Source organism: Eutrigla gurnardus, assembly GCF_963514095.1.
Source record: "Eutrigla gurnardus genome assembly, chromosome: 6".
Lineage (NCBI taxonomy): Eukaryota > Metazoa > Chordata > Actinopteri > Perciformes > Triglidae > Eutrigla > Eutrigla gurnardus.
Genome location: NC_139920.1, coordinates 18295059 through 18311183, shown reverse-complemented (window position 1 = coordinate 18311183; position 16125 = coordinate 18295059). Strand labels below are relative to the sequence as shown.

The following is a 16125-nucleotide window of genomic DNA, read 5'->3' as shown; positions in this document are numbered from 1 at the left end:
TCACAGGGCCGACATGTAGAGACAGACAGGTAACCAGTCTGTCACAGGGCCGACATGTAGAGACAGACAGGTAACCAGTCTGTCACAGGGCCGACATGTAGAGACAGACAGGTAACCAGTCTATCACAGGGCCGACATGTAGAGACAGACAGGTAACCAGTCTATCACAGGGCCGACATGTAGAGACAGACAGGTAACCAGTCTATCACAGGGCCGACATGTAGAGACAGACAGGTCACCAGTCTATCACAGGGCTGACATGTAGAGACAGACAGGTAACCAGTCTATCACAGGGCCGACATGTAGAGACAGACAGGTAACCAGTCTGTCACAGGGCCGACATGTAGAGACAGACAGGTAACCAGTCTATCACAGGGCTGACATGTAGAGACAGACAGGTAACCAGTCTATCACAGGGCCGACATGTAGAGACAGACAGGTAACCAGTCTATCACAGGGCCGACATGTAGAGACAGACAGGTAACCAGTCTGTCACAGGGTCGACATGTAGAGACAGACAGGTAACCAGTCTGTCACAGGGCCGACATGTAGAGACAGACAGGTAACCAGTCTATCACAGGGAGACATGTAGAGACAGACAGGTAACCAGTCTGTCACAGGGCCGACATGTAGAGACAGACAGGTAACCAGTCTGTCACAGGGCCGACATGTAGAGACAGACAGGTAACCAGTCAATCACAGGGCTGACATGTAGAGACAGACAGGTAACCAGTCTATCACAGGGCCGACATGTAGAGACAGACAGGTAACCAGTCTATCACAGGGCTGACATGTAGAGACAGACAGGTAACCAGTCTGTCACAGGGCTGACATGTAGAGACAGACGGGTAACCAGTCTATCACAGGGCTGACATGTAGAGACAGACAGGTAACCTGTCTATCACAGGACTGACATGTAGAGACAGACAGGTAACCTGTCTATCACAGGACTGACATGTAGAGACAGACAGGTAAAAGCCAGAGAACCCACGGTCACACGAGGGGGGAACATGCAAACTCCACACAGAAAGAACCTGAATGGGGAATGGAACCCAGGACCCTCTCACTGTGAGGGGACCGTGCTACCCACTACAGACCAGCATCAGTCAACCATACTGAAATTCATTAAAAAAACTGCATGACTGCTGCCTCATTGATGCATTTTAATGTACACACACACACGCACACGCACGCACGATAAAATAAAAAGGAATGAAACATCTCACTCAAGAACCCGTCAACAGCACATACAACTGAAACTGGGAGTTTGACGCTTAAAAGCAACGCTGCTTTCTCTCTGCATGCACTTATAGCAGCTGATTTAGTTTGAGTTGAATATACAAACCCGTGACTCGGTGCTCTGGTATTCAACTGTGGATTTGTGTAGCGTTTTAGCCAACCATGACTTCGGAGTTAAATAACGGCAAAGATAGTAAAATTGTGTTGATGTGTCTTTAACCACTAGTGCTGAAACAGAGCAGTGAAGGTCAGCCGGTGATCACAGGAGCCACCTTGTGGTTTAAACTTGGCTTTAGTGGTCACAGTGGAAAGAATGACACACCAGCCGTTAAAATCATGTATTTTCATGTGAGCCCAGTTTATTCAAAACAATATTTAAGATAATACAGGATGAATGTTCTCATCTTCAACAACCTATATGACTACGTGAATATGTTTTTGCTGTTACAGAAAGACATCTGCATATAAATACTGAACTAGAGTAGCAGACAAGCTGAAGAGAGTGACTGCTGCTGCTTGGTTGAAAATAAACGGCAGTGCACCGTGTGTAACGTAATGCAATAACGGTTTTATTGAGATTTGTTCCTGCAGCACTACGTGGAGGAGGAGCCGCGCTCCAAATGAAGCCTGAAATACAACATTTACATACCAAATACAAACGCAGACATAACACATTCACTTCCGATACCAGATCCTCAACTTCTTCTCACGTTTGATTTTCTTCTGCAGCTGTAAAGTCCCATAGAGGAGGGCTTCTGCAGTGGGGGGACAACCTGAGGACAGGTGGGGGCAAACAGAGCAACTCTTACTGTAGTTTGGTGGATACGTTGACTCACTGCTTGCAGTGATTGGCCTTTTAGAAGAATTTGTACATTTCATCGTTTCCATATAGGGCAGTAAGGTTTACCTGGAACGTAAATGTCCACCGGTATGATTCGGTCACAACCTCTGACGACAGCATAGGAGTAGTGGTAGTAGCCTCCTCCATTAGCACAGCTGGAAAGAAAATGTTTGTTTATTTCATCTTTATTTAACCAGACAGACACTCTCATTGAGACATCAGAACAAGAAACACTAGAACAACACGATCAGCAAAACAGAATAAAAACCCAATAATAACCAGGAATAAAAAACAATTACGGGTATCATTAAAAAAAGAAAGAAAAAAGAAATCAGATAATAAAGCTTTAAATACGACGATGACTTATTTAGTCATTAAAACACGTGCAGCAACAGATTATATCCTAATTCTAAACCAATACATAGGAATTAGACACCTGTACGTGCAAAGACATTTGACTTGCAGCACACCATGACACAAGGAACCAACCAAGAATGAGTCAAATACAACCGTTTACATTTCATGTAAACGGCTGTGGTCATAAAGCAAAATGAAGAAGAGTGGCAGAAAAATGAATTAAATCAGAGCAGAGCTGAACATTCAGAAACACGGTACATGTTGGTATCACATCAGCTTTGGAGACTTCATGGATACAGAATAGACAACGGATGACTCACTGCTGTTAACTTACCTCCCCATGGAAATGACGTATCTCGGCTCAGGCATCTGGTCGTACACCTGTTGGAAAGAGAACGCCGTTCAGTCACTCTTAGATAATGTCTGACTCAGAACTAATCCATCCTTCCAGCTGGAAGAAAGCTTCATGCCAGTCTACCGATCCAGCCAAAGGCTGGTCATAATCCAGCTAGCATTTAAACAGCTATACTGTTCTCAGCGCTGCCATCCTGCAGACAGAAACGACAGAGAGAGCAGCAGACAATGTATTTGAGCAGTGCAAAGAAGACGGTTTATTCTTCTTTATTCCTGCATTTCTCAGCCCTGAATCAAACAAGATGCTGCTGCTCTCGTATTATTAACCCTCTGTGGTTGCATCCCACCCTTTCCCTCCATCACCTTCCGCAGTGCCGGGGCCATCTTATTGGTCAGCGTTCCTGCCACGATCATGACATCAGACTGTCGGGGACTCGCTCTGAACACCACACCGAAGCGGTCCATGTCGTAACGAGGCGCCGCCATGTGCATCATCTCCACCGCGCAGCACGCCAGCCCAAAGGTCATAGGCCACAGAGAGCTCTGAGAGAGCAGCAGAGCAGTGATGAGTCTCATATTATTAAAACATTAGCACAGGTACTCATTGACCAGGGTCAAGACCAGCAGGGAGCACATGTAGAGACAAATCAATACAACAATACAGTGTCAATGTACTGGATAGACATTATTCTCTCTGTTGACATTTGGCAGATTGTCAGATTGTGAAATGGGTCCTTTGTTTTAGATTGATTCTTTGGAATAGAAAAGGAAAATAGAATAGAAAATAGCTATTTTTTATTGAGGCTTTGTGGTGTGAAGTAAATAAACCCATAACTGCACATTAGCCAAGATTTTTAAGATGTTCCTTGTTGCTACACTACATTGTTCTGCTGTGTTTGCAGGTAACTCTCTAGCTGCTCAGTGCCTCTTTCATTCAAGTTTAGTTCCCTTGAAAATATAAAAAGTGTGACTATCAGACCTCCAGTACAGCTGATGAACACACTCATTGGTATTCAACTCAAATGACTTACATGCGTAGCTGCCTCTGTAAGTATTGCCTTAAATCCTGGTATAAATGTACGGTTTACTGTGCAGTTAGAAGGTTCAGGAAGATGAACCTTCAGATGCCTTAAAGATGGAACATTGGAAATTTAAGTGAAAGAGATCGATCTACAAAAGGCAACAGCACCGACCGCGTTTTAGCCCAACACCAAACAGTTACACACAGAAACAACACTGCAATCACTTCACTCCACATATGTGGGCGTTCACACAACCCACATCCTTTCATCTCTTCACTAGGCATGGGAGGATATGAAAATGTAATTAGCTTGACCCATATAATTGTGATTCATGATATTATCCCAATAAACTTGTATGCTATACTGGTTTCACTTGACACTTTTTGTATTTGTATTGATTGTATGTTGACATTCTTTTAGTGAAAAATTATCTTAAATGAGATTATTATTATCATATCAAGTTTCCCCGTATAAATTCATTTAAAAATCCTGGAGATAATTCCTGGAGGCCTATTTTTTTTAAACCAGGCTCTATTTTTGACTTCTCTACCACAATAGGCAGCTAAAAGACTGTTACAATTCACTCTTGATGATCTACATACTATATCGACCCCTAGTACTCACCCTGCGGGCCCAGTTAACCAAGTCATCCAGCTTAGTGATGACATACTCCCCTTTGCTGCTGGCAACGGCTGCTGGTTTGGCTGCTGCCACTGCTGTGCTTTTCTCTCGGACCGGAACCAAACTGCAACAGAAGGACGAAGGGGATCTTTACCACGTGGGGTATGTTTACTAAGAGTCTCCTCTCCATTCTGAGATTTACACCAGAGTATACCTTGTAGTGGTATTCTCGCTTTTTGCATTGTTCAGCAGACTCCTCTGATGAACAGCAAATACTGAAATAGGCCTGGGAAGAAATTAATCAAACGGCAATTAATTGAATGAACCAAGAGGTAATGGTAAACCTAATGTTGCAATCTGGTAATCAGAACATGCATCATTCAATGGAAGCCCCAAAACAATCAATTCCACAAGAGGGCAATCATTTAATACTGGTTTTGAAATTTGACTATTTCAAAATAAAGCGTGAGATGGACAGATGGGTAGATTTTATTATGGGATGTTGCTTCCTAAACCTGAAGATGCTTTAAAGGATTGACTGTTCCCCTGAAGAACATACAGACTGCTGCCAAAAACAACACTGCACAGCCCACAGTTTCCACTAACTATTATCTTCAATAAGAAATAACCTGACCTCAACAAATAACAGAGGAATTGACAAAAAAAACAAACAAAAAAACTACTACTACTTATCAGTATTACTTGACACTGTGTGATGTGGCAAATAAATATAAATCTGGGGGATATTCCACTTAGCAATAACTGCCTACTGAGGTGGAAATCAGTTAGTTGAACTTGTACAATACCTGAGTAATTAATGTGTTTATGTGGGTATGAAATACCACCTCCACCACTGTAAAGAGTGCAATACTTAAGCAGCGGTAGAACCTGCATAACACAGCTGGATTTAATTACGTTTTGAAAAGAGATACAGGAATAGAAGGTTCTTACCTCGTTGAGAAGCAGCCGAACATGGCCAGGCGAGGCGCTGCAAAATTAAAATATATTAATTAATCACACAAACTAAAAGTGATAACTACATAATGTGTTTTAACAGCTTTCACAATAATCAGTATTTTGCTACCAAGCAGCCCAACAGTGATAATGAACCCCGGTGCCCTCAGTTTAATGTAAATATCATATCTGAATGCTAAAGCTACACTACAAGTGTAATGTTCAGTACAGTCGGATCGTTTTTACTGTATAAAGTTCTGCTCGGTCTGTTTAAAGCATGCCGATTTGGAGCTTATAGTCCCCGGACATTTATGAAACCGCTTAAGTGACACTTCACGCAATATAATGTTCGCAGATTCAGATGTGAATCCCAAACTGGCAGTTTTTAAGTGGGGGTTCGTTTGACGTTTTCCATAGCGAATGACAGGCGCTGCTTCTGACGACATATACGGTACGTTTGTGCAGTGGTGGTGTAGATACACGTTCATTAAAATGACACACACTGCAGTTAGTTTAAAGAGCATATGTGTCGTTAGGTGACCGGAATTGCAGCTGAAGTTCGTATTGACCCGTAAACGCTAACCTGATTAGCCGACATGCTAACGCAGACGGAGCAAGGTCAGCGTGCGCATTCACTTAAAGTGACAGATCCGATAACCGACACAGTCAAAACACCTGGTGGTGCACCTTTATGTGCATAACTGCTCATATGATGTAAATATCATAAGTCTAAAACGCTGTAATATTTAGTAAAAGCGAGTAAGTTTAATCAAAACATCACTTACCAGCTAACGCCGCCATCTTTGAGATTCTCGTTACGTCAGACTGCTTCCGGTGCGTGTATGAGCTCGAGCTGCTGAGGGCGCTGCTGTGACGTCGCCAACCACTTTATCACAGTAAAACCATAGCAGGTTAAGGATCTATCTCCGTCTTTAGACTCCACCGAAGCCCTGAACATATCAGGGTCAGAACATATCCATTCAATCACTATTTAAACACACGAAACGCTGTTCAGAGAAAGTAAAACTGGATGTAGACAGAACCCATTTGATAAATAATGAGGTCACACAAGTCCAGCAATACACTAATTCCCAGATCACATAATTGGTTGAACATATTGTAATATGTTTTGTATGTTTTATTATTAATTATTTATTATGTTTTTCTTGGCTATTTTTGTCTTTAAAAAAACGTTTAGCCGACATCAATTTAGTCAATATATTATTTTATGTTAATTGTAAAAAAAAACAAAACAAATAAGTGAATATAGATTCAGAATAATAAAATGTCAGGATCAGCTTTAAGAGACACCAAATATAATATTATCGTAGGTAAACATGTTCTTGGGGTGTTAAAACTCCCAAGAAACACCATGTGGATGTGTGTGTGTGTGTGTGTGTGTGTGTGTGTGTGTGTGTGTGTGTGTGTGTGTGTGTGTGTGTGTGTGTGTGTGTGTGTGTGTGTGTTTGTGTTGTGCAGATATGCACAATGTGGCTGGACGTTTGACAGCAGGGAATCTGGATTAATGACTTTATAGAAAATATAAAAAAATAAAACAGCCTGTTTTCATTTAATTTATTTTAGAACCAATATTAGCCTCTTCAAAGCATGCGACACATAATATTTGAATACAGAATAAAAATCGCTTCCACCAAACTACGGCATGAGGATACATCATATATTTGTCTTATTTAAGAAAGGACCGTTTTGTTCTCTGTCAGGGAAATCCATCTAAAATCATTCTTACAGACGTTTTGGAGCACAACACATGTTATCAATTCAGTAGTCTTGAAAAGAGCTGGTTTTGTATTTTCACTTTAGAGGTTATGACTTGAGTTTTTGTCTGACCCAGATAATCGACTTTGGAGCGGTGGCCTGGCTCTACTGGCTGAGCTGCATTCATGCTGTGTGTCGTCATAACAAACACATTTATTTGGTTACACGTATCAGTATCACAACACACCTGGCATGTCAGACCCTCGTAAACCCTCTACCTGTCACTGTGACTGTGGCTGTGTGTTGGAGCACGAGGCATGAGCTGCCCAGTGGCTGTCAGCAGCAGACTGGGGGTTTTTACTGAGCAGCTTCCAGGTGAAGAGAGCTGATGAATCTGTGAAGTGAAGTTCGGCCGTCTTTTGCTGGATTTAAAATGACAAATCCTAAATTCCACAAGGCTGTGGCAAAACAGCATCACAGGCAAAGCAGCCCGGCGACGCAGCCAACAGAGCATCGATTCATCAATTCGTTTTTTGATGAATCATTTAGTGTAGAGCTCAAATTACCTCGGAGGAGAAAAAAAACAAAACTTGCACAGCAGATGGAGTTGGTCCAGTTGTCATGGAAATGTAATTTTGTGGAATATTTTAAGGAAGATTGTGTAATATGATCAAAAATATACCCCTCCATCATACCTGCCAGGCTGTTTAATGTGTGAGGAGAGTGAGTATTAATCCAGAACCATTTCTTTTATGGAGTCTGTCTTTATTGTTTTACTTTATGTATTTTCTGTACCTTTTTGTCACCACTCCAGACCCTTCTGTCCAAATTAATTCCCTCCTCGAATAAAAAAGTTACATTTGATATTAGCTTCGTAATTTGAATGCTGCTGAAGTTTAAGTTGAATTCCACTGTAAGAAGTTGCACATTAGGCAAAGAGAGATACCAATAAAGAAAGACAGGAATAATTATATTAAATTACAGATGTACAAATATGACCATGTTCAAACTTGAACTGGTAAAAAGCAGTGAATAGGAAAACATAAATCACATGAAAGAGAGACGACTGTCAGCAGCGTTTTCAGTCGTGGACCTTCGTCTGGCATTCGAGGCTCACATATGTCACATGAATTGCCTTTAATTAGAGTAATTTGGAAAGCCCTTTAATCCTCCTGTTGACTAAGTGGTCAAAAGAAGTAAGTGCAGCCGTCGTCAGCATCCTGTTTTTGATTTGGCCTCAATTTTGCGCCACAAACCGAGCAAGCTGCAGCAGCAGCATCAGCAGCAGCAGCGAGGATGCCAGCAGGGCGGAGATGGAGAGCGACCAGAGAACATCGAGAGCATGTTATCACGTAATGACAGTCCCAGCTCCGAAAACACAAACTGCAGTTTCTCCAGGAATAGCTGCTCAGTTTAACTGGTCACAGTCAGCGAGGGGAACTGAAAACTCTCTGGAAAAGATTACAAATACATCTTAAAAAAGTCGTTTTTACAAATTACTTTTATTCCGTCTTCATATACAAACTTTTTTGGGCAAGTTAAAAATAATAATTGAGTCTGACAACTGCAGTTGCTTTGCTTGTGGTTTTTAAGGTCAAACCAGAATCGGCCATATATATATATATAGCAGAGCTTTTGAAGTACTTAAGAGTTCAACATATTAAATATAGGCGTTGGAATAGCTTAAAAGGACAAATGTTTTAAGACTACAGCATTGTTGAAAGGCGTCCTCCAGCCACTAGCAGGGAAAGAACTCTTGCATTTCAGATAATAAGCATAAATCCACATAAAAATGTCCTGTATAGGAGGAGCAAAAATACAAGCTAAGCTGTCACAGACGTGGAGGTTATAGTGGCGGCGTGTGTTGCTGTGCTGAACTGCAGACCACAGGAATGGCCTATTTTTGGGGAAAGATCTCCTCCTCAGAAAGAAGAAAGCGCAGCTCGCCTCCTCACTGAGCGTCCAGGATGTCTGTGGGGAGGATGTCTGGTTTGCCACTCGGGCTCTGTGATGTCTCCCCTGACCAGGGAGAGGGGGTGACCTGATTATAGAGGATGTCCTGGGAGACAAAAAGCGGCTGGTTGAGATACAGGGTGTACATTAGGAACAGATTGAGAGCCACCATGGCGAGCAGCGGGAAGACGGTCAGGCCAGAGCCGAAGCCTCGCCAGGAGCTGCACGTGTTGAGGGTGACCCAGTAAACGAGCCTGGGGAGGGATTCAACACAAGCACAAAATCAGAGAAACTTCACCACCTCCCCGACAGTGTTTCATAGAGCAATCTTACCAACACAACAATGTCCATTAAAAGTAAATCTAACTATTGTGGTTTGGAGAGAAATGACAGTTCAATTTGGTTCGTGTCCCTGTAAGGATGAATAATTACTTTCTCATCTCCAGGTTATGAACCAAAAAGTAACTAATGACATTCTCATCAGTCTAATGCAAACATGCTAAACTAAGCTGGTAAATGTCAGTATGTTAGATGTGTTAGCATTTAGCTTCCCACGCTCTCTTTATCGTGACTTGATGTCATCCATGTTCGATCATGAAGGAGACGTTTTCTTAAACCAGAATAAAAAAATCCTGGATCAGTTTCCCTGCGGTCCACATTCCAGCCTCACCTCCCAAAGATGAACACGGCGACCAGCATCGGCACCAGTTTCAGCTGGTCCTGAGGCAGCAAAGCGGCCATGACGACGAGATTGAGGACGTAGAGGAGTAGCTGATTCGAGGACGCCGTGACAAACAGCTGCTGCACCGCCCGTCTCCTGGGAAACGACTCCTGCAGACTGAAGGAGCCTGTGCAGAACTGGCACGCTGCACCCGTGAGCATCGCTGCGAGGAACGAAGAGCAATAAGTCAGTAAAGCATCCTGAATCATGGCCATCTTTCCACAAACAATTTTTAGCTGCCCTGGATCTCCTCCGACAGCCTACTTTGTCATTATAATATCTTCATTTGAATACAGCAACGGCCAGCAGAAGGGCCGACATGCAAATACTCCTCGCTGCCACCAGCTTGACAAGGAGGTGAGAGGGAAATGGTCTGGACAGGGCTTGGGTTCGGATGTTTTTGCCACCTGCCACCTCGTTTCGGGTCACCCGGGTTGGAAAGCGATTCAAATATTCTGAAACAATTAGGCCACAGCCGGGGAGACGCAGAGATGCAGCCAACCTCTTATTGTAGTTTCCATTTAAAGCTATGTGCAGGAGAAGGAAATTATGCTTCTCTACAGAGGCCCGGGGAGACGTCTGCTGCACTGAGGTCGAGAGCGCATGAAATTAAAGGGGACGGGAGACATTGAAACATTCCGAGACGAGGCGGCCAGACGAACCCAAGCCTCTCTTAATCTTTATCTCTCGTTTGTGGCGCTCACGTGGCTGTTTTTCAATGTCAGTGTGCAGGTGTTTGGAGCGTACCGAGCAGGATGGGGACCGCTGCCACCACGCAGCAGCACAAGGCGAAGACAACGCGGCTGGAGATGCTGGAGCAGTCGGGGGGTTTAATGGGGACGTAGAAATAGAGTGCATAGAGGATCCCGGCTGCGCACAGCAGAGAGGCCAGGACCGAAAGGAAAGCGGGGACCCGGCCGCTCCGACAGCATTTACATTGGCAGCAGCATTGTCCTCGATCCGAAGCCTCCTCTGCGGCCTCGCAAGTCTCTCCCCGCCCCTCAGAGCTCCACACAGTCAGCTCCACGCTCTCTGGCGGAGGGCCTATCAGAGGCCGACCCTCGTCCACGCTGCAGTCCAGATTGGTGGATTCTGGGCTCCATCTCGGTGTGTCTGTGCCATTGGGAATGTCTCCCTGAGAGGCTGGGGTTGGAAAGCCGATGCAGTTTTCCGTGGCGGCGTCCAGATTGTGCACGGCGATGATGGGACTGGAAAGTGTTTGCTCCAGCTCTCCCTCCTCTGTTTGATCAGCTCGTGGCACCTCGGGGAGGTCGTCGCCGGGCTGCTGGTGGCACGGAGCAGAGCCTGTTCAAACCAGAGCACATTTTAACACACAGTCCAGATGCTGAGATCAAGCAATCAATCAACTGCAGACACTAATCAATCATTCCCTGGGTCTCATGTAACATTTTGGAGGGGTGGGCACGGCTGGATTAACTTATTAGGAGGCCCTGAGGCCACAAACAAATGCTGTTGGGCCCCTATTGACCCCCCACCCCCAAACCTTTCTTTTTGTCAATTAGTGTGTGATCCTTTTTTTTTTTAAACATGAAGAAATTCAGGAATATTTACCACGTGAATTAAATATTAATGGACATGGCTACAGTCCTTAAAACAAAAAAAGATAAGGTCATGATGCACTTTACTTGAAAATCATTTCAGTCGTGCAAATTCTTTGATGAAATTGGCAATTATTCAAATACCCCAAATAATTGACAGTAAAATTAGGACATTTGGGTTGCCAGTTTCCATCTTCAGTCAGACTTAATAGATTTATTTGATTTTCCGAACCCATCACTAGAAACCAACTAGAACCAAACCAAACCGCTGTTTCGTGTCACAATGCCTACAAATCAGCCAACTTGAACTCAAGCAATGGGCGGATTCAATGATCTGGATCAATGCGGATTCAATGGTCTGGACCCCGACAAGCATTTGGGGTCTCTGGGGATCTGGCCGGTTGATAATCCAGCTTCATATCGTGTTAAACTGTTCTTCATTATCTCACATTATAAAAATGAAACAAAGCCATTTCTCTTCATAGACAGGGAGACAATTCTACAGGTAAAGTACTGGACTCCACTTATTACTGATTCAACACATTCAAAAATATGTTTTTTCCCCACCTTCCAGTGTTTAACTGGATATATATTGAATATATTAATAGTTTTCATATTATTAAATAATAATAACGTTGTTTTCTTCATGCCTCGTATGTTGACTTAGTCCAGAGGTGGATTTAAACATCGGCCCATCCATCAAACACTCCCTTTATATGTGCACTGGTTGTGAACTGCCGCTCCGCTTTCATCAGCCATGTCTCAACTCACTTTGGATTCAGTCTGGACTCATACTCGACCTCAGATTTTGCTAATCTGCCTAGGCCTCTTCAAATCCTGCGGCTCTGTCAGACAGACAGTAAGAAAACAACAGTAATAACTCACCCCTTGGCTGATTGGTCGCCGGTGGCGGTTCAATGGAGCGCTGGGAGTCAGAGACGGAGTGGGAGGAGGAGTGCAGCTCCTCCACAGAGGACTCGGGACTGTCCGACACCGGCGCCAAGGAGATTTGAGTGTCGAGGTCCAGGAAAGGAGAGAAGGAGAGCCTGGTCGGGTCGATGTCCTGGAGCTGGTTGATGATGTCACTGATGGACTCCTTCATGCTGTCGAGCTCCTTCACATTCTGCCGGTTAGTGGCCTGAAGCCCCGAGGTGCTCATAGTCACACAGCCTGAGAGGAGCAAGTAAGTCCAGACAAAAAACAGAGCAAAAGTCTGTTTAAAAACTCCAAACCAGGGACACAGAGGGCAGCGAAACCACCTCCATCCTCCTCCAAGAGGCCAAATCACGACACAGTCCTTACTTTGTATTGAATAGAGTAACTAGTCACGTTCTTTCAAGCATCTGGTGGCACTTTTTCTTTTAAAAAAAACTCTGGACCCTTCTGTTTAACAAAAAAAGGCCTCCTTTGTACCTGTTGTTTCCTATTTAAGTATTCAGTTGATCACTTTTATCAACAAAGGCCACATTTACTGTGACCTTATGTGGAGTGATGTCAAGCTGACCATGTGAGGAAAGGGACTTTTTGGGGGGGGGGGGGGGGGGGGGTAAAAGGAAATCAGTGTTGATGCCTGTGGTTGTACAATCACCAGTACTGACATGGAGTTAGAGTTTATCTTCCCCTGCAAGGTAACTCATTTTTAGTTTCCTTGCATCTTTTTCACAATAAATAAACTCATGTGCAAACATGAAATAGGCCTGATTAACGTCTCAATATAAGAACAGACCGCCACACTATGGGACACTGAGGTCATGTCACCTGTATTTTCTTTTTCAAGCCGGAGGTTTCAACAACCTGAGGAGAGTTTACAACTTCCAATTCAAAGAGTCTATATTGACCTGAAAGTGTCAGCAACAATGTTGCCAAAGCACACGAAACACACCAGACGATGAAAAACACGGCTCGTTCCAGCATGTTTAGATTGAATACACTTACATTTGACTGGTTAGAAACATGAGTGACTGTTAAAAAGGTTTTGTTTGAGATTTCAGGAAATGTATTCGATTTCCAAGATTTCTATGAGAAGATCTTCTTACTTTTAGCAAGAAATTTGGATATTTTCCAGATTGTTGAACTATTTCTTGTACAAAATCAAACAGATAAAAGAATCAGTGCTGAATAAAAAGCTTTGCCTGTATTCAATGTGGGCTGAAGGTATACATGTTACCTGTTACCGGAACACTCTTTAGATACTGGTCAGACTGGTTTCGGTACTTGATGCTGTGGACACATTTCGTTGATTCTCTCCACTGGTATTTCTATAACCTTTGCTATGAATGTGCATACGAATATTTTACCACAGTGCTGCCCAACCTTTTTGGTTGTGTGACCCATTATCTCAGAGTTCAGTGTGGTCATGTGGTTGGGAGTTTTGTCTTCCAGGATTTTAAGGGTATTAAGGGTCAAAGTGTTCAGTATTTCACTTATATTTCATATAGAGGCCTGAAGAAGTGAATGTATCCAATATTTAATTTCTAATTTTGAGGATATTTATTGGCCAAATGGAATGAAAGTGGGATCAAATAATATATATATATAGTATTCTAGATCCTTTTAATCGCCTGATGACCTCTCAGATTCTTCTTGGGGCTCTTTGTGGGGTCTTGAAAACCACTATAACAGCTGATAGGATGATCAGAAATAACACAACCCAGCCTTAATATCACCATCAGGGTAAACACAAAAAATATTGTGATTTCCTATAGGAAAAACATCTCAAATTACATTTGATCAAGAAATATACATCAGGAGAGGAAAGTAGCTAAGTACATTTACTCAAGTACTTAAGTTATGAGGTACTTTTATGTATTTTATTTCTTACTCCTCTGGATTTATTTAACAGCTGTACACTTTCCAGATGAATAAACACGTGATCAGTTCATAAACTAGGATGCACTGTTGATCAGCCTGGTTAAAATGAGTAATCTCGACCAAGTACGACATGAAAGTGATAGAATATATTAATACTACATAATGAGTACTTTTACTTGTTATACGCAGTATTTTAAAGGCCTATTGCTGCTTTGATCGGATACTCATTTGACCAGTATTGGCTAGTTTTAGGCTGCAATATATAAACAAATATACGTCTAGAACGACGATTTCTACAAAAGCGTCTGTCCATCGACTGTAAAATCACGCGCCAATCATCATCATCATCATCGTCACGCGCGCGTCGGTCCGCCGTTATTTCGACCGCATGTTGAGTTTCGGAGCTTTTTCGTGAACATCTGCAGATTGAGTTTGGAGCGTTTTCTTCTGGCTGTTTTTTGGCGCACATCCAACCGTGGCGCAGAATCGCACGCAGATCTGCGGCTGGGATGAGTCTTCAAACAAATGCGGGTCTTTACCTTTTATAGAGCGCAGATTGGGAATACATATCGGTGGTTATGATGAGAGTTAGCGCGGATGTGGAGACGCTGAACGTTTATTCTTTATACCTCTGCCGAGCAATCATTACTTTTTTTCTTTTTTTACAGTTTTTTTTTCTTTACAATTCCTCTCCCATAAAGAAGGCAACGTCTGGTCTCGTGCGGTTTGGTGAAGTGGCCGCAGGAAATGCCTAATTTGGTGATAAATAGATCAAACGCGGCCGCATGAATGTGCGCGTAAAGGACACACAAGTCCTTCTCACATAGCAGCGCTGAAACCTTATATCATGCAGCCATTCAGCGGCAATTTACAACAGTTAGGGCTCAGATTTCAGACACAAACGTGAATTCATTTCACTCAATTAGAAACATGCCGCGTAAAAATGCACTTACTTTCGTCGGAGGTCGCAGAGTATTTGGTGAGTTTACTCTTCTCGCAGTAAAAAAAAAACCCCTCTCCGTCCTTCTCTGCCTTTCTTCCCTCCCCCTCCGTTTGCTTTTTGTCTTCCAGGATCCTGAACTTCTGAATCAAATTTCAGGACGGACAAAATACTAGGATTTCCCTCCGCCCACTAAATACTTTTTCTCTGGGTACCATGTCGAACACTATATGGAGCAAATACAGCCGGAGGAGGAGGAGGAGGAGGAGGCACTTTCTCTCAGTTTACCTCCAAATTCAACATTAACAATCACATCCATCACAAACACGAGTTGAACTAAACGGGAGAGTAAACATTTAGACTCAGACTAAACCTCAGCACTCCTCCGACACCCACACAGGACGACCACACAGGTCCTTTTACTGGTTTTAATACGCCGTGAAATACATTAACATCTGTTACTATTGTTTTCTTCAGCATCGATTAAATATTAATGAATGGATAATAATATAATATATAATAATATAATGTAGTTTATTCCTATGATGACCTATATAGTTTAACACAAATATTTGTTAGAGCTGTTCTTTGTTATACGTCTAAAACTTAAGTGGTTCAATTTTCTGATTTAATTGAAAAGGTCCCTCATCAACAAACTAAACTTTTTTGTCTGAGGCTATTTTTTTTTATAAAATATGTCAGAGATGTCTGTTTTCGATCAGCTTAAGATCTCAGTCTGACATATGCAAGTTTAATATGACGATCGTATTTCTCTATTCATAAATTAAACTGTCATCTACATCTGAACGTGATCCACCTATTTCACACATCTTTTCCATTTGCTCTTTTAAACCGGCAGGCTCTTTCCTGCTGCACAGGAAGTAGTGGGTTTTATTTGCTCAGCAGTAGGAACAGCATTTAATTTTTTTTTTTTTATGGAAATAAAATAACTAGAAGTTGTACTTTAGAAACAGAGAGTGAGCTGGAAACCCAGAGACGTCCAGAAAACAACAAATACAGTTTCTGACTTGAGGAAT

At 42.7% G+C, this 16125-nt stretch overlaps 2 protein-coding genes across 2 annotated transcripts; both read right to left on the bottom strand.

Moving 5' to 3' along the window:
- Positions 1 to 1578: 1578 nt before the first annotated feature.
- On the bottom strand, positions 1579 to 6254 carry ndufs7 (NADH:ubiquinone oxidoreductase core subunit S7). Its single transcript, XM_084012489.1, has 8 exons — positions 6174 to 6254; positions 5386 to 5422; positions 4649 to 4720; positions 4438 to 4558; positions 3155 to 3334; positions 2772 to 2818; positions 2147 to 2235; positions 1579 to 2012 (listed from the first exon to the last, which is right to left on the bottom strand). The coding sequence occupies exons 1-8, from the start codon at positions 6187 to 6189 to the stop codon at positions 1915 to 1917; spliced, it is 660 nt and encodes a 219-aa protein (XP_083868615.1). The 5' UTR covers positions 6190 to 6254; the 3' UTR covers positions 1579 to 1914.
- A 730-nt stretch (positions 6255 to 6984) lies between these two features.
- LOC311014431 (uncharacterized protein) lies at positions 6985 to 15322 on the bottom strand. The gene is made up of 5 exons (XM_084011050.1): positions 15102 to 15322; positions 12223 to 12507; positions 10526 to 11083; positions 9728 to 9941; positions 6985 to 9311 (listed from the first exon to the last, which is right to left on the bottom strand). Exons 2-5 carry the CDS (start codon positions 12494 to 12496, stop codon positions 9056 to 9058), a joined length of 1302 nt encoding a protein of 433 aa, XP_083867176.1. The 5' UTR covers positions 12497 to 12507; positions 15102 to 15322; the 3' UTR covers positions 6985 to 9055.
- Positions 15323 to 16125: the final 803 nt, after the last annotated feature.